Source organism: Rhinoraja longicauda, chromosome 7, assembly GCF_053455715.1.
Source record: "Rhinoraja longicauda isolate Sanriku21f chromosome 7, sRhiLon1.1, whole genome shotgun sequence".
In the NCBI taxonomy this organism is placed as follows: Eukaryota; Metazoa; Chordata; class Chondrichthyes; order Rajiformes; family Arhynchobatidae; genus Rhinoraja; species Rhinoraja longicauda.
In genome coordinates, this window is record NC_135959.1 from 73,149,549 (window position 1) to 73,167,710 (window position 18,162).

An 18,162-nucleotide genomic window follows, 5' to 3' on the forward strand; every position below is an offset into this window, starting at 1 on the left:
CTGAGTTACTCCAGCATTTTGTGAATAAATACCTTCGATCTGTACCAGTATCTGCAGTTATTTTCTTACTCTAACTCCACACATACTTCACTCTCTTTAGACTTTAGAGATACAGCGCGGTAACAGGCCCTTTGGCCCACCGAGTCCGCATCGACCAGAGACCACCTGCTCTCTAGTGCTATCCTACGCACTGGGGCCAATTTATAGATCCCAATTAACCTGCACGTCTTTGGAGTGTGGGAGGAAACCGGAGCTCCCGAGGAAAGCCCACGCGGTCACAGGGAAAACGTGTAAACTCCGTACAGACCGCCCCCCTGGTCAGGATTGAACCCGGGTGTGTGGCGCTGTGAGGCAGCAACTCTGCCGCTGCGCCACTGTGGCACTGAGTCCATTTACAGATGGGAGGGGGCGTGGCTGCGGCTCACCGGCAGTCTCTCTGCTTTTTTGTCTTTGTCACCGTTTAAATGTATGTTTTGATTTATTTTTAGCTGTGTATATGTGGGGGGTGGTGGGGGGGTGGGGGAAACCTTTTTTTCTAATCTCCTCCTCAACGGAGATGCGACCTTTATCGTGTCGTATCTCCGCTCACGCTACGGCCTAACACTGCGGAGTCGGCGGCCTCCAGCTGGGATCGGTCTTGAAGACTCCGGTCGCAGGGCCTGGACTTACCATCTCTGAGGCTTCGGCCGTGGGCCCTGCAGACCGCAACATCGGGAGCTCGCAGGTCCTTGGCTGGCGACCGGCTTTCGGGAGCACCAGCCGTAGCAGCTTCGACCGCCCCGAAGCGCGAGGTTCGATCGACCCGCTCGCAGGCCCTTCATCGCCCTGCGTGGCCTGGCCGCGGCACTTTCCATTGCCCGGTGGGGGCTCAGGACCTTCATCGGCCTGCTCGGCTCGGCCCTGGGACTTTCCATCGCCCGGCGGGGGCTTCAAAAGTCGGGAGCCTCGATCGCCTCGAGGCAGCAGTTTGACTGCCTGACCACGGGAGAAGAATGAGGAGGAGATAAGACTTTTCTTTGCCTTCCATCACAGTGAGGGTGTGCCTGGAGCAATCACTGTGATGGTTGTTTGTGTTAAATTGTAATTGTGTGTCTTGCGTTCTTTATTGTTTACTGCCGGACCCTGACGTGAGAGGACGCTGGCGCTATTTGTTCGCCGCTTCTCTGTCAGGACAAATCTTTTGTTTGTTTGTTTGTTTTTATGTCTTGTTTGCTTGTAAAGCGTCTTTGAGTATCTTGAAAAGCACTATATAAAATAAATGTATTATTATTATTATTATTCACTGAATGCCTGCGGCTGCGCCCCTGTCTCCAGACTTACCCAAGGTTGCGGCCATCTCCGTGCTGGCGTGCCTCCGTTTCAGATTCGTGTTTTCTCAGTTGCTGGAGCAGCTCGGACTCGACCTTCGCCTTGTGACGGGGCATGGAAGATGCGACCGCCGACGCTGCTGCAGCAAGGTCCCGGCTTGCCGTCTCGCCGCTGAAACAGACGCCCACACGCGCACCAGTTATTCACTCATCGTTTTACGTGGCAACTCTGCGGCACGGTGGCGCAGCGGTAGAGTTGCTGCCTTACAGCGAATGCCGCACCGGAGACTCAGGTTCGATCCTGACTACGGGCGCCGTCTGTACAGAGTTTGTACGTTCTCCCCGTGACCTGCGTGGGTTTTCTCCGAGATCTTCGGTTTCCTCCCACACTCCAAAGACGTACAGGTTTGTAGGTTAATTGGCTGGGTAATATGTAATAAATAAAATAATTAAAAAATAATAAAAAATTGCCCCTAGTGTGTGTAGGATAGTGTTAGTGTGCGGGGATCGCTGGACGGCGCGGACCCGGTGGGCTGAAGGGCCTGTTTCCGCGCTGTATCTCTAAATCTAAAAATCTAAAACTCCAGAATTATAAAAATTAATCCAAATCTTTCAATGTTATTCCCTTAACTTCTTGCCTTGACAGGTGTAGCCTCTGGCTACAACACGCCTCTGTATCTCAGTACACGGAACATACAAAACATTGAACAGTGCAGCACACCAACAGGCCCTTCGGCCCACAATGTCTGTGCCGAACATGATGCCAAGAACAACTCATCTGCTTGCACGTGATCCATATCCCTCCATTCCCTGCATATCCATGTGCCTATCCAAAAGTCTCCTAAACACCACTGCCTCCACCACCATCTCTCCCAGCAGCACATTCCAGGCACCCACCACCATCTGTGTAAAAAAACTTGCTCTGCACATCTTTAAAGTTTACCCTCTCACCTTAAAGCAATGCCCTCCAGCCTTTGATATTTTCATCCTGGGGAAAAAAGGTTCTGTATGTCTACCCTGTCTGTGCCTCTCATAATTTTACACACTTCTATCAGGTCTCCCCTCAACCTCTGGCATTCCATATGAAACAATCCAAGTCTGTCCAAACACCCTGTAGCCAATACCCCTAATCCAGGCATGCAACACTCCAAAAGTGGCCTAGCCATAGTCCCATAATGCTGCATCATGACTTCCCGATTCTTACACTCAATGCCCAGTCCTTTAGTTTAGTTGAGAGATGCCCTTCGGCCCACCGAGTCCAGTTTAAGAATAAGGGGTGGGCCATTTAGGACTGAGATGAGGAAAAACTTTTTCACCCAGAGAGTTGTGATCTGTGGAATTCTCTGCCACAGAAGGCAGTGGAGGCCAATTCACTGGATGTTTTCAAGAGAGAATTGGATTTAGCTCTTCGGGCTAAAGGAATCAAGGGTTATGGGGAAAAAGCAGGAACAGGGTACAGATTTTAGATGATCAGCCATGATCATATTGAATGGCGGTGCTGGCTCAAATGGCCGAATGGCCTACTCCTGCACCTATTTTTCTGTGTTTCTATGTTTCTACCAACCTATCTTGATAGCTCAGGCCCTCGAGTCCTGGCAATATCCTCATAAATCTTCTCTGCACCCTTTCCATACAACAGCTATTCCAGCTAATCCCAATTCCAAGAGCTCAGGTAGGGTCATGCATCCTCCAGAACCTTAAATTAGTGTTCATGGAACCAGGAGGCAAGAATTGTCGTAAACACAGACTGAGCCTCACTTCCACAACAACAACCTCCTGTTCTCAAAGTTGAAAAACTCTGGACAATGTGAATTCACTGACATTTGTCTAATTAGACCAACACACACAGTAGGAGAATTCAGAACCAGGGATATAGGTTTAAGGTGAGAGGGGAAACATTCAATAGGAATCTGAGGGACAACCTTTCCACACAGAGTGTGGTGGGTGTATGGAACGACCTGCCAGAGAAGGCAATTGAGGCAGGGACTATAATAACATTTAAAAGACACTTGGACAGGGACTTGGACAGGAAACGTTTAGAGGGATATGGGCCAAACACAGGCAGGTGGAACTAGTGTGATCGGGACATCTTGGTCGGCATGGACAATTTCACCAGTGTGTAAATATGGCTGAGTCTTTTTTCGTAATGACAATTCTGAATTCACGATCCTTCCCTGAGCTAGGGTACTGTCCGATTCACCTCAACCTCATTGCGGACATTGGACTTTGTCCATGGAACTGATGCGCTAACAACGCTGAGAACTATATTCTGCACTCTGTATCTCCCCCTTTGCTCTACCTATTGTACTCGAGTTTGACTTTATTGTATTTATGTAGGGTATTATGTGATCTGATTGGTTAGAATGCAAAACAAAGCTTTTCACTGTACCTCGGCATATCATCATCGCACTGGGCCAGGCCGGCCCACTAATTCAGCCATCCAGCGCCACCAGGACAATAATAAGCTAACCCTATACCTGGATACAGGTGACAATATAACTCAACACTATACCTGGGTACAGGTGACAATATAACCCAAGCCTATAGCTGGGTACAGGTGACAATACAACCCAAGCCTATACCTGGATACAGGTGACAATACAACCCAACCCTATACCTGGGTACAGGTGACAATATAACCCAACCCTATACCTGGATACAGGTGACAATATAACCCAACCCTATACCTGGGTACAGGTGACAATATAACCCAACCCTATACCTGGGTACAGGTGACAATATAACCCAACCCTATACCTGGGTACAGGTGACAATATAACCCAACCCTATACCTGGGAACAGGTGAAAATAATAAATCTACACCTTGGTGGCAATAATAAACCCAAATCTTTTCCGGTCATCTTTAGCCCTTAGAGATACAGCGTGAAAACAGGCCCTTCGGCCTATCGAGTCCGTGCCGACCAGCGATCACCCCGCATGCAAGCACCATCCGACACACTGGGGACAATTTACAATTTTACTGAGGCCAATTAACCTACAAACCTGCATGTCTTTAGAGTGTGGGAGGAAACCGGAGCATCCGGAGAAAACCCACGCGGTCACAGGGAGAATGTACAAACTCCGTACAGACAGCGCCAGTAGGGATGGAACCCGGGTCTCTGGCGCTGTAAGGCAGCAACTCCGCCACTGCGCCACTCCGCTGCCTTCCCTTAGAGCCTTACCTCTGCTTGCTCCTTTCCTCGGCTGCCTTCTGAAACATGCTGCTGGCGCTCTCCAAGTCCTCGGACTCAGCCCTCGCTCGGGCCTTGGCCCTCTCCAGCCTCAGGGCCTGGAACTTCCTCTTGGAACTGACTTCCACTTTCATGCCACCGATCAGGTTGAGCAGATGGGTTTTGCCGGGTGGAGCAGCTTCCTTTTCCTCGGCATCTCCGGGCTGCACGGGGGAAGCAGCAGCCTGTGGCGTTTCATTCTCCTTCCTCAGCGCAGCCGACGCAGTGAAGATCCACCTTCCTCCCGCTCTAGTCAGCAAGAACAGACTACAACAACGAACACAAGTCACATCAGAACTAAGCACTAAGCGTCCTCTCTTTTCCCAAATGATTCTTTTTCTGGCCAACGCAGCTAGGTTCGGGTTTATTATTTTCATGTCTACCGAGGTACAGTGAAAGTCTTTGTGTTGCATGAAGATTGAGGGGGGATCTTCTAGAAACGTACAAAATTCTTAAGGGGTTGTACAGGCTAGACGCAGGAAGATTGTTCCCGATGTTGGGGAAGTCCAGAACAAGGGGTCACAGCTTAAGGATAAGGGGGAGGTCTTTTAGGACCGAGATGAGAACGTTTTTTTTCACACAGAGTGGTGAATCTGTAGAATTCTCTGCCACAGAAGGTAGTTGAGGCCAGTTCATTGGCTATATTTAAGAGGGAGTTAGATGTGGCCCTTGTGGCTAAAGGGATCAGGGGGTATGGAGAGAAGGCAGGTACAGGATACTGAGTTGGATGATCAGCCATGATCATATTGAATTGCGGTGCAGGCTCGAAAGGCTGAATGGCCTACTCCTGCACCTATTTTCTATGTATCTATGAATCTATCCAAACAGATCAGATAACACTGTCTGAAGAAGGGTCTCGACCCGAAACGTCACCCATTCCTTCTCTCCTTAGATGCTGCCTGACCTGCTGAGTTACTCCAGCATTTTGTGAATAAATACCTTTGATTTGTACCAGCATCTGCAGTTATTTTCATACACCTTACATAACACTGTACATAAATACAATTAAGTCAAACTCGAGTACAATAAGTAGAGCAAAGGGGATGGTACAGAGTGCAGTATACAGTTCTCAGCATTGTAGTGTATCAGTTATAGTCATTCAACATGGAAACAGGCCCTTCGGCCCTATTTATCCATGTCAACCAAAAGTCCCATCTACGCTCGGCCCACCTGCCCATTTTTGGCCCGTATCCCGCTAAACCTCTCCTATCCATCTACCCGTCCAAATGTCTTTTAAATATTGCGGCTGTACCTGCCCCAACTACCTCCTCCAGCAATCTGTTCCATACACCCACCACCCGCTGTGTGAAAAGGCTGTCCCTCGGGTTCCCATTAAATCTTTCCCCTCTCACCTCATGGGCAACTTTTCCAGTAGTCTGGATCTGGAATGAGCTGCCAGAGGAAGCTACAGAAGTGGATCCAACTACGACTTTTAAATGACATTTGGACAGATACATGGATAGGAAGGGTTTATAGAGGGATTTGGGCCAAATGCACCTATGTGGGACCAGCCCAGTATGCCAACATGGTCAGCTTGGACAAAATGGGCTGAACTTAGGGCCTGTTTCCATGCTGTACAGCTCTGTGACATTAGGACAAACCAGTATGATTTCAGGGAGCATTTTAAAAGGCAGAGGTGTAGAAACAATTGGAGAATAAAATGTGTAGGTGTGTGTCACGACAGTTAGCCACACCAGGGCAAAGAAAACTAGAACAAAACAACCCTCCTCCCTTCTCCCCAACGCCATCCCAACCCCCACCTCTTCACCTACCCCCCTCCCACACTCCCCTTCTGCCCTTCACCTCCTTGTCCTCATCATCCTCATTCCACCCTCCCCTCACCTGCTTCCCCTTACATTGTCTTTCTCTTATTTTCCCCACCCCTTACCTCCCCTCATCCCTCCTTCCAACCTCCCCCCCTCTCTCCACCACCTCCTCCTCCTCACCCCCTCCTTACTTCCACACATTCCCCCTCTCCACCACCCCTTCTTCCTCTCTCCACCACCCCTCCTCCCTCCCACACATTCCCCCTCTCCACCACCCCTTCTTCCTCTCTCCACCACCCCTCCTCCCTCACCCACCCACCCCCTCCACCACCCCTTCTCCCTCTACCTCCTCACCCCCCTTCCTTCCACACCTTCCCTCTCTCCACCACCCCTTCTCCCTCTCTCCACCACCTCCTCCTCACCCACTCCTTCCTTCCACATTCCCTCTCTCCACCACCCCCTCCTTTCTCCCTCCCTCCCCCACCCCCTCCCTCCCTCCCCCACCCCCTCCCTCCCTCACCCACTCCCTCACCCACCCCTGCCACCACCCCTTCTCCCTCTCTCCACTCCCCTCCTCTTCGCTCACTCCACCCTCATCCCCATCATCTCACTCATCCCTCCCCCATTCTCCCCACAACTCCTCCCCTTATCTCACCCTCCCACCCACCTTACTCCCCCCTCACCCCGCTGTCCCCCGGGCCCCGGCTCCCAGCGCCGCCGCCACCGCCGCTCTCTGCATCTGTGCGCCCCTCAAACCCCTCCCCCGGACAGCGCGACCTTCTCTGTGCGCCCCTCAAACCGCTCCCCCGGACAGAGCGACCTTCTCTGTGCGCCCCTCAAGCCGCTCCCCGGACAGCGCCTCCCCCCAACAGCGGTAGAAACGATAAACTGCAGGCGCTGGCTGACACCACAGACAGACACATACAAACAAACAAACACACACAGTGCTGGAGTGACAGCGGGCCGGGCAGCATCTCTGGACAGAACATGGATAGGTGACGTTTCGGGTCGAGACCCTTCTTCGGACTGAGAGTCTGGGGGGGTGAAGAACTCAGGTAGGGCGGTGCCTGGACCCTGGTCCATCGTTGTGTGGGGAAGGTGTTATATGGATATAAACTGTGTGGAGAACTGTGTATCTGGTAACACTACCAGGGTGGAGGGAGGGGAGAGGGGGGGGAGAGGGGGGGGAGAGGGAGGGGAGAGGGGAGAGGGGGAGGGGAGAGGGGAGAGGGAGGAGGGAGGAGGGTAGAGGGAGGGAGGGAGGAGGGTAGAGAGAGGGAGGAGGGTAGAGAGAGGGAGGAGGGTAGAGAGAGGGAGGAGGGTAGAGAGGGAGGGGGGGAGAGGGGAGGAAGAGTGAGGAGGGGAGAGGGGTGGAGGAGGGGAGAGGGGGGGAGGGGAGAGGGGGGGAGGGGAGAGGGGAGAGGGGTGGAGGAGGGGAGAGGGGGGAGGGGAGAGGGGGGAGGGGAGAGGGGGGGAGGGGAGAGGGGGGAGGGGAGAGGGGGGAGGGGAGAGGAGGGAGGGGAGAGAGGAGGGGGGAGGGAGGAGTGAGGAGGGGAGAGGGATAAGGGGAGGGAGGAGGGAGGGGATGGACTTACCCTTGGTTTATAAAGTCACACAACGCGGAAACATGCCCTTCGGACCAAGATGCCCCATCTACACTAGTCCCACCTACCTGCGTTTGGCCCATATCCCTCTAAACCTTTCCTATCCATGCACCTGTCCAAGTGTCTTTTATATGTTGTTATAGTACCTGCCCCAACTGCCTCCTCTGGCAGCCCATTCCATACACCGACCACCCTATGTGTGAGGAAAGTTTCCCCTCAGGTTCCTGTAGGGCCCTTGCACGGTAGGTCAAAGGGTGTGACGCACTGAGTCGCTCAAGCGTACTGGAGGACGAGCAAGCCTCCGGCATACACTCGTCACACACGCAACACGTATGTTCGTACCTGGAAAACACCGTCAAAATGGTCCGTTTTTGTGCTGCCTGTCCCGCTGAGTTACTCCACCATTTTGTCTACCTTTGATTTAAACCAGCATCTGCACTTCCTTCCTACACGTTTTGTCTGTTCCACTGCAAAATCTCCTCAAGGTATGTCGACTTTGAAGAAGTTCTCCTCCTCTCTCTGACGAGAGTTCAGCAACATCCTCTCTCACTGATCCCCCTCTGTGATTCCACTATATTATTTTGTCCGGCCAAACCCTTGGCCATTCTTTTCTCCTTAACTTCATCCAGCCTGGCTACACTCCCTGTCTCCATTGTCTTCCAGTTCCAGCATTTAGGTGAGCTGATTTAAATCCCTCCACCACTGGTATCCATAACCTTCAAGGCTTTACAGGAATATCTTTTGAAATCTAACCAGAGCCACTGCAATTGGTCTCCTGTGTACCAAAGCAAGAAAGAGGAACTGTAAACTATAAGTAAGCTCTTTTCCATTAAGCCCTAAGGAAAGACACAAAGTGCTGGAGTAACTCAGCAGGTCAGCCAGCAACCTGGGAGAACATGGACAGGTGATGTTTTGAGCTGGGACCCTTCTTCAGATCAGTCTGAAGAAGGGTTCCAAACCGAAACGTCGCCTATCCACGTTCTTCAGGGATGCTACCTGACCTGCTGAATTATTCTGCCATACGTATCTTTTTCTGGTGTGAACCAGCACCTGCAGTTCCTTCTTATTACAAGCCCCAAGGAACAGTGATTTGTGAGTTCTTCAGCTGGTATCTGGCTTATCATCTGTCATCAAAAGAGCATCTTAAACTTAAATATCATCTTCACCCAGAGAAAGAGGTCTCAAAGAACCCTATGACAAATGGCACAAAATAACACAAGGACAAATTAGTCCACCCAATCAATGAGTAAGGGTAAGGAGAATGTAGGAAAGAAGTCGCTGGGGGTTATGGAGAAAATACCAGAGCTCAGAACCAGAGCAGAGAGAACCATATTCCATAAGTCATTTCCAGAAAGGTGGAAACAAAGTAGAAAAATTGAAAGGTCTGCTTCACAAGGAGAGAAATATTGAGGAATATATCATGTCTATCTTCAGCTATGAGAATTATTTACTTTGATACGAAGAATTAAAACAAAAACAGATTTATTTAGAAAAATGTTAACATTCTGCTAAATATCACTGTAAAGGGTTACAAGAGTGCTGATGCATAAAAGATAGAAAATTAAAATGCTGTATGTCAAACGGCGTGTTGGTCTTTATTTCCAAAAGGAGAAAGAAGAAAAAAACAGAATTTGAAACAAAAAATAAAGAACAGTAAGAACACTCAGCAGTCAAGTAGCATTTCATAGAATCATGGAATACAGCACTAAACAGGCCCTTTGGCCCATCATGTCCTGCCGATCATCAAAAACCAAGCTATATTAATCTCAGCCACAGTACTTAATTTATTGTCTTTTATGCCTTGGCAATTCAAGCGTTCATCCAGCCCTGTCTAATGTCCCTCTGACAATGGCCAACATTGCATCCTCCATCGGGGCCAGGCCCTGCAGGAAAGTCTCTCCCACTTTCATTAGGTCTTGCTACCTCTAATTGCAGAAACTTGTCTTCTACAAGAATAAGGAAGTGTTGTGGATGATACTGGGGTGGTGAGATTGACACGGTTCAACAGGCAGTGTGTGCATGATGTGGATGATACTGGGGTGGTGACATTGACACGGTTCAACAGGCAGTGTGTGCATGATGTGGTGTGTAGCGTGAGGTTTGCAGCTGTATTAGATTTATTGGGACGAAGTGAAGTAGCCTGATGTGATTAAGCACTGTAATTATGTGGTGCCATTCATAAAGACTTGGCTGGGACTGAGGTGTTGCAAGTTTAGTGGCGATTTTGGCTTTGGAGTGGCAAAACTCTGGCAGAATTCTGGCAAAAAAACTGACAATTCAATGGCTGCTGGGGCTGGCAGCCATAGTAAGTGCTTGCCTCCAGTACACCGCTTGTCCTCCAGAAGGCGTTGCCTGACAACATTACAGGTCAGGGGTTGTGACCTCGCCGGCCTATTAAATCTTTCCCCCCTCCACTTAAACCCATGTCCTCTGGTCCTTGATTCCCCTCCCTGGCTAATAGACTGTGCATTCACCCTATCTATTCCCTTCATGATCTTATACACCTCTACAAGACCTCCTCAGCCTCCTGCACTCCAAGGAGTAAAGTCCTAACCTGTCCAATCTCTCCCTATGGCTTAGGCTCTCAGGTCCTGGCAACATTCTTGTAGGGCGGCACAGGGGCTCGGCAGGTCGAGCTGCTGCCTCTCAGCACTATAGTTTTAGGTTCGATTCTGACCTTGGGTGCTGTCAGTGTGTGGAGTTTGCACATTCTCCCTGTGACCGGGTGGGTTTTCTCCGGGTGCTCCGGTTTCCTCCCACATCCCAAGGATGTGTGGGCATGCATCGGCCCTCTGTAAACGGCCCCTGGTGCGTTGGAAGTGGATGAGATAGTGGGATAACAGAACTAGTGTGAATGGGTGATGGATGGTCGGCATGATCTTGGTGGGCCTGTTTCCATGCTGTGTCTCTAAACTAAACTAAAACAGTGGGGTCCAATGCAAATTGGAGGAACTGCACCTCTTATTTTGCTTGGGCAGCTTGACCAGCTTCGCCGGTCTGAAGAAGGGTCTCGACCCGAAACGTCGCCCATTCCTTCTCTCCTGAGATACTGCCTGACCTGCTGAGTTACTCCAGCATTTTGTGAATAAATACATTCGATTTGTACCAGCATCTGCAGTTATTTTCTTACAACCCGGTGGTATGATCTCCCCTGACTCTCAGTCTGAAGAAGGGTTTCGACCCAAAACGTCACCTATTCCTTCTTGCCCAGAGATGCTGTCTGACCCAGTGAGTTACTCCAGCTTTATGTGTCTATCTTTGGTACGAATATTGATAACTTTAACTTCAAAAAAATCTCTCCCTGTCCCACTCCCACCCTTTTTCTCCAAGTAGTTTCGATGTCCTCCCGATTAATTCTACTGTTTGTTTGCCTTGTTGTCAGCTTCCCCTCAGCTAACAATGCAACATTCGACATTTCCTTGAGCAGCATCTGCTTTGATCTGTCGTTTTCACACCTTACCCGTCCATACCTCTCGATACTCCCTCTCCCCTGACTCTCAGTCTGAAGAAGGGTCTCGGCCCGAAACGTCACCCATTCCTTCTCTCCTGAGATGCTGCCCTACCTGCTGAGTTACTCCAGCATTTTGTGACTAAATTCCAGCTTAATGGGATCTTTTCTGTAGCGGGTTGACGAATACAGAACATAATACACAGACAAGCAACTCAAAAACAAGCAACAAAATAAGCACCAAATCTATCATAAATCATCCGTAATGTGGAGGACATTTGCAAGTAAAGGTTTACAAAGCAGAACATTGATATTGCACTGCTTCATTTCTTTCTAAGAATTATTTTCTAAGCTGTTTCTGAGCCAGAAAGGGATTTAATCGAGCAGCAATCTGATTATAGTTTGAGTTGTGTACTTCAGTTTGGTTGCCCCCTTAATCAACCCTCAAAGACAATCAGTCAGAGAATGTTGTCTATGAAAAGGGATTAGAGAGCCAGACAAAATATTGCCCTACATACCTCAATTACTGGGTCTCTTGGAGGTTACTATAGCAACTGCATGCATAGGAAAAGTAATCAAATAATGAGCAGAAACGATTGCTCCAAACGATGGAGAAATTAAAAGGGAGATTTGAATGGAGTTTTGATTCAGAACACAATATTTGCAGGTACATGTTGTGCTGACAGATGAACAATCTGATTTTTGTGTAACCTTCACTCCGTTTCCACTTTTATCTCCATCTGCCCTCTTCGATTTTATGCTGTTGTTTTTCCTGAATCCCTCTCCACCCTTAACCCCCGCGCAAAGCATTTTATTTATTTTGCTTGTTTTTCTTTGCCTTGACTTTTAATCCATTTAGAGACCTGCTTACTCGAGATCGCAGCATCTGCAGCTCCTTGTATATCTGTCTTAATCAGTTTGTACCCGTCTTTGTACCGAATACTCTCTGTTACGTTATAAAAGCTTCAAAGAACAACCCCATAATCTAATGAGGTAACTACTCACGTTACTGGCATTTAAAATTCTGTTCTTTGTTATTGGATTGTAATCCTGGTTCAAATCCAATTTACAGTGTTCATTCCTAGTTCTTCATGCAGCTTTCCCGGTGTTGTTTTGGTGCTAATCTGTTGGAAATGTATAGAATTATCTTCACTCACTTTTAATTACAAACAGATATCCGGATTACCTAACTAGGAATTTAGAATCACAGAAACACGAGTCACCTCTTATTCCGTACTTACGCAGAAATCCTTAAACAGGGCACAATCATTTGTAACCGACTTCATGGAACACAGAACAGTACAGCACAGGAACAGGCCCTCTGCCCACTATGTCTCTGCCAAACACGATTTTTTTTTAGATTTAGAGATACAGCGCAGAAACAGGCCCTTCGGCCCACCGGGTCCGCGCCGCCCAGCGATCCCCGCACACTAACGCTATCCTACACCCACTAGGGACAATTAAAAAAAAAAAAAATTTGCCCAGCCAATTAACCTTCAAACCTGTACGTCTTTGGAGTGTGGGAGGAAACCGAAGATCTCGGAGAAAACCCACGCAGGTCACGGGGAGAACGTACAAACTCCGTACAGACGGCGCCTGTAGTCAGGATCGAACCTGAGTCTCCGGCGCTGCATTTGCCGTAAGGCAGCAACTCTACCGCTGCGCCACCGTGCCAAATTAAACTAATCTCCTCTGCCTGCACGCGATCCATATCTCCCCATTTCCTGCAAATCCATGTGTCGATCTAAATGTCTCTTAAATATCACTATCGTATCTGCCTCCACCACCACCCCTGGCAGCGCATTACAGACACCCACCACCCTCTGTGTAAAAAAACTTGCCCCTCACATCTCCTTTAAACTTTGCCCCTCTTACTTTAAAGGTGTACCCTCTAGTCTTTGTCATGTCCACCCTGGGGAAAAGATTCCCTCTGTCCACGCTTATCTACCCCTCTCATACGTTTATATACTTTGATCAGGTCTCCCCTCAATCTCCAACATTCCAGACAAAATGTCCACCTCTTTTAAGACATGTACACTTCTTTCGTTTAAGAAACATTTGGCCAGTTACATGGATGGGATCGGTTTAGAGGGATATGGGCACACCACCTGTGTGGGATCTCCTACCCCCCCTGGGGTCCGGCACTCTCTGCTCCCTGTCCTCGCACAGCCGGAGACTGCTGAGAACCAAATATAGACACAACATGCTGGGATAACTCAACGGGACAGGCAGCATCTGTGGAGAGAAGGAATGGGTGACGTTGCGGGCTGAGACCCTTCTTCAGACTGAAGAAGCGATCTGGACCCGAAACGTCACCCGTTCCTTCTAACTATAGGTTCTGCCTGTCCCGCTGAGTTACTCCGGCATTTTGTATCTATCTTCGGTGTAAACCAGCACCTGCAGTTCCTCCCTACAATGTTGAGAACCTGTAGTTCTTGTCACGGGTCAGGGAGGGGGAAAATGTGTCAGAGCTCACATTCCGTGCGGAGCACTGCAGGGGCGATCATGTGGAAATTGCAGGGCCCGTAATACACCCTGGAACAACCACCCCAGGCCTTTTGGTGCTGCACGGTGGCGCAGCGGTAGAGTTGCTGCCTTACTGCACCAGAGACCCGGGTTCAATTCTGACCACGGAGTCTGCACGTTCTCCCCGTGACCGCGTGGGTTTTCTCCGGGTGCTCCGGTTTCCCCCCGCACTCCAAAGACGTACAGTTTTGTAGGTTAATTAGCTTTGGTTAAAAATTGTAAATTGTTCCCAGTGTGTAGGATCGTAAGAGATAGGAGTAGAATGAGGCCATTCAACCCATCACGTTGACGCCGCCATTCAATCATGGCTGATCTATCTCTCCCTCCTAACCCCATTCTCCTGCCATCTCCCCATAACCTCTGACTGTACTAATCAAGAATCTATCCATCTCTGCCTTAAATATATTCACTGACTTTGCCTCCACAGCCTTCTGTGGCAAAGAATTCCACAGATTCACCACCCTCTGACTAAAGAAATTCCTCCACATCTCCTTTCTGAAAAAACATCCTTTAATTCTGAGGCTATGACCTCTAGTCCTAGACTCTCCCACTCGTGAAAACATCCTCTCCACATCCACTCTATCCAGGCCTTTCACTATTCTGTACATTTCAATGAGGTCCCCTCTCATTCTTCTAAACTCCAGCGAATACAGGCCCAGTATCAAATGCTCATCATAGGTTAACCTACACATTCCTGTGATCATTCTTTTTTTTTTTTTTTTTTAAATTTTATTTAAGTTTTAACAGAACTCATACATGTTACATTTCATGGTAAGCAATAATAACTACATTATAAATTCGATTATACATGTATTGTTCTGTATTATATCCCCTCTCATACCCCCCCTTCCCCCCCACTCCCCAGTTAAAAAGAAGGAAAAAGAAAAAGAAAAAGAAAGAGAGAAAGAAAGAAACCTGGAGTCCAGAAGGAGACACTTCCGGGTAATTTCTTATTAAATTCTTTATTAAAGGTATCAAAACAATCCTGAATTTAAATATTTCCAATTCTTAATCCTAGCTTTAAAATGAATGGGTTCCACACATTCAAGAAGAAGTCATATCCATTTCTCAGATTATACGTTGCTTTTTCTAATGGGATACAACTACGCATTTCTGCATACCATCTTTCAAATCTTATTTCATTTTGATCTTTCCAAGTGACCGCTACACATTTTTTTGCTACTGCTATTGCTATTTTGAGAAATCTTTCCTGATGTTTATCTAAAATTAGCTTTGGTAATATTCCTTTTGTATCTCCCAATAAAAACAACCTTGAATCCAATGGTATGATCTTATTCATCAATTGTTCCCAAAATTTTTTTAGGTCTTTCCAAAAAGGAGTTACCTTCTGACATGCCCATGTAGAGTGTAAAAAAAGTACCCACGTCTTGGTTGCATCTAAAACAAATTTCAGATGAGTTTGGTTTTAAATTGTTTAATTTTTTCGGGGTTAAATATAGTTGATGTAAAAAATTATATTGTACTAAACTATATCTCACATTAATAGTATTTTTCATACTATCTAAACACAGTCTTTCCCAACTTGGTTCATCAATGATAATATTAAGATCTGTTTCCCATCTTTGTCTTGATTTTTGAATTCCTATCTTTGGACTAGATTTTTGTAATAATTTATACATTGATGATATAATTTTTTTTATTCCCTTGCCCTGAATCAGGGATTCAATTCCTTTAATCTGAAATAGAGACATTGAATTACCTAACTTTTCCCTTCAAAAAGATTGTAATTGATAATAGAAAAAAATACTATTCCCTGGAATTTGATATTTATTTCTCAATTGAGAAAATGTCAAAAAGTTATTTCCTTCATAGCAATCTCCTATATTTTTAATACCCTTCTGTTCCCAGACTTGTATCCTGTGATCATTCTTGTAAACCTCCTCTGGACCCTCTCCAGAGCCAGCACATCCTTCCTCAGATATAGTGCCCAAAATTGCTCACAATATTCCAAATGCACCTTATCAGCATTACATCCCTGTTTTTGTATACAAGCCCTCTCAAAATAAATGCTAGCATTGCGTTTGCTTTCTTTACTACTGATTCGACATGCAGATTAACTTTTTGGAAATCCCGCACCAGCAGTCCCAATTCCCTTTGCACCTCCGATTTCTGGATTCTCTCCCCATTTAGAAAATAGTCCACGCCTTTATTCCTTCTACCAAAATGCACGACTCCACACTTTGCGACACTGTATTCCATCTGCCACTTCCCTGCCCACTCTCCCAACCTGTCCAAGTCCTTCTGCAGAGTCCCTGCTTTCTCTACACTACCTGCCCCTCCCCCAATTTTTGTATCATCTGCAAACTTGGGCACAAAGCCTCCAATCCCCTCGTCCAAATCATTTAAATACAACGTGAGGAGCAACGGCCCCAGCACCGAGCCCTGCGGAACTCCGCCAGTACCTGGTGTTAGTGTATGGGATGATCGATGGTCGGCTCGGACTCGGTGGGCGATGTACCTCTAAACTAAATTAAAACTCAAATCTAAAGCCTCCAGCTGCAAGGGGGCTGAGGTCACCTCACTGACAAGTGGCTGCCAGCTGCAGAAAGTCACCAACTGATTCCCAACAAGAGTCCAGAGTTCCCCGTTTCCAATTGTCACATGCACCAGCAATGGAACGATGAAGAGGAACCTGTGGAGCAACTTTTACACACAGAGGGTGAGGGATGCCTGGAACACGCTGCCGGGGCTGGTAGTGGAGCCAGAACCAATGGTAGCATTTAAAATACTTGAGGATAGTCTAGAGTTATAGAGGCATACAACAGGGAAACAGGTCCTTGTTCCTTTCTTTCCCCCTCTCATGTCTATGTCACCGAAATTCTTGATTCTCCTACCCTGAGAAAAAAAATTGTCCTAAAAATTCCCCTCATGATCTTATTTATACCTGTCGAAAAGATCTACAGGTGCCAACTATCGCACTCCCAAATAAGGGACAAGGTGACGTCACCGACCCACGCCCCACGTGACCCCACCCAGCCAGCAGCTCCCGCTCCACCAATGACAGCCGCCCGGGCTGGGAGGCGGGTTGCTACGCAACCTCCGTTAAGCAGCGCCCGGGCCTACAGTGTCCGGATCTACAGTGTCCGGATCTACAGCGTCCGGGCCTACAGCGTCCGGGCCTACAGCGTCCGGGCCTACAGCGTCCGGGCCTACAGCGTCCGGGCCTACAGCGTCCGGGCCTACAGCGTCCGGGCCTACAGCGTCCGGGCCTACAGCGTCCGGGCCTACAGCGTCCGGGACTACATCGTCCGGGACTACAGCGTCCGGGACTACAGCGTCCGGGACTACAGCGTCCGGGCCCACAGCGTCCGGGACTACAGCGTCCGGGACTACAGTGTCCTGGACTACAGTGTCCTGGCCTACAGTGTCCGAGCCTACAGTTTCCGGGCCCAGTGTCCGGGCCTACAGTGTCCAGATCTACAGTGTCCGGGCCTACAGCGCCCCCCCAGGGCCTAATACAGGACAGGGGCGGTCCCGTACGGGACAAATCTATTTAGCTCAAAATATGGGATGTCCCGGCTAATACGGGACAGTTGGCAACCCTAATAAGATCGCCCCTTAGCCTCCTACACTCTGAGGAATAAAGTCCTAGCCTGTCCAACCTCTCCTAAAAGCTCAGGCCCTCGAGTCCTGGCAGCATCCTCGTAAATCTCTGCACCCTTTCCAGTCCTTTAGCAGGGGGAAGTGAAGACCAGGAAAACTGAATACGATACTCCAAATACAACCTCACCAACGTCTTGTACAACAGCAACATAATGTCCCAATTTATGTACTCCATACCTTGACTGATGAAGGTCAATCTGCCGAAGGGCCTCTTGACCACCCTACTGACAGTATAGACAGCACCCGTAGTCAGGATCTAACCCGGGTCTCTGGCGCTGAATGGCAGCCAACTCTAACGCTGCACCACCGTGCCACCCTAACAGTAGAAACAAGGAACTGCAGATGCTGGTTAATACACAAAAAGACACAAAGTGCTGGAGGTAACCGAGCGAGTCAAGCAGCATCTCTGATGAACATGGATAGAAACATAGAAACATAGAAAATAGGTGCAGGAGTAGGCCATTCGGCCTTTCGAGCCTGCACCACCATTCAATATGATCATGGCTGATCATCCAGCTCAGTAACCTGTACCTGCCTTCTCTCCATACTCCCTGTGTGATGTTTCAGATCAGGACCCTTCTTCAGTCCAAGGAAGGGTCCCGATGTCACCTATCAACCTTTGTGAATCTGTGGAATTCTCTGCCACAGAGGGCAGTG

At 48.4% G+C, this 18,162-nt stretch overlaps 2 protein-coding genes across 8 annotated transcripts in view; one reads left to right on the forward strand and one right to left on the reverse strand.

The window, feature by feature from the left end:
- Positions 1-18,162, reverse strand: part of mrps31 (mitochondrial ribosomal protein S31) — a 32,149-nt gene that overhangs the window by 13,147 nt on the left and 840 nt on the right. The window contains exons 1-4 of one of the 5 annotated variants that reach the window (XM_078402855.1): positions 12,597-12,675; positions 12,361-12,479; positions 4,490-4,804; positions 1,321-1,479 (exon numbers count right to left, since the gene is read on the reverse strand). In XM_078402855.1, the coding sequence (XP_078258981.1) occupies positions 1,321-1,479; positions 4,490-4,804; positions 12,361-12,371 (485 nt within the window). In that variant the 5' untranslated portion in view covers positions 12,372-12,479; positions 12,597-12,675. Of the gene's footprint in view, positions 1-1,320; positions 1,480-4,489; positions 4,805-5,889; positions 5,910-6,986; positions 7,058-8,053; positions 8,152-12,360; positions 12,480-12,596; positions 12,676-18,162 lie in introns of those variants that run through there. The other 4 variants (XM_078402854.1, XM_078402853.1, XM_078402856.1 and 1 more) reach the window with 4 other exon arrangements.
- LOC144595384 (mitochondrial ornithine transporter 1-like) overlaps positions 7,212-18,162 on the forward strand; it is a 40,367-nt gene continuing 29,416 nt past the window's right edge. The window contains exons 1-2 of one of the 3 annotated variants that reach the window (XM_078402858.1): positions 7,226-7,358; positions 14,747-14,823. The gene's annotated coding sequence lies outside the window, so the exon portion shown is untranslated. Of the gene's footprint in view, positions 7,359-14,746; positions 14,824-18,162 lie in introns of all 3 variants that reach the window. The other 2 variants (XM_078402860.1, XM_078402859.1) reach the window with 2 other exon arrangements.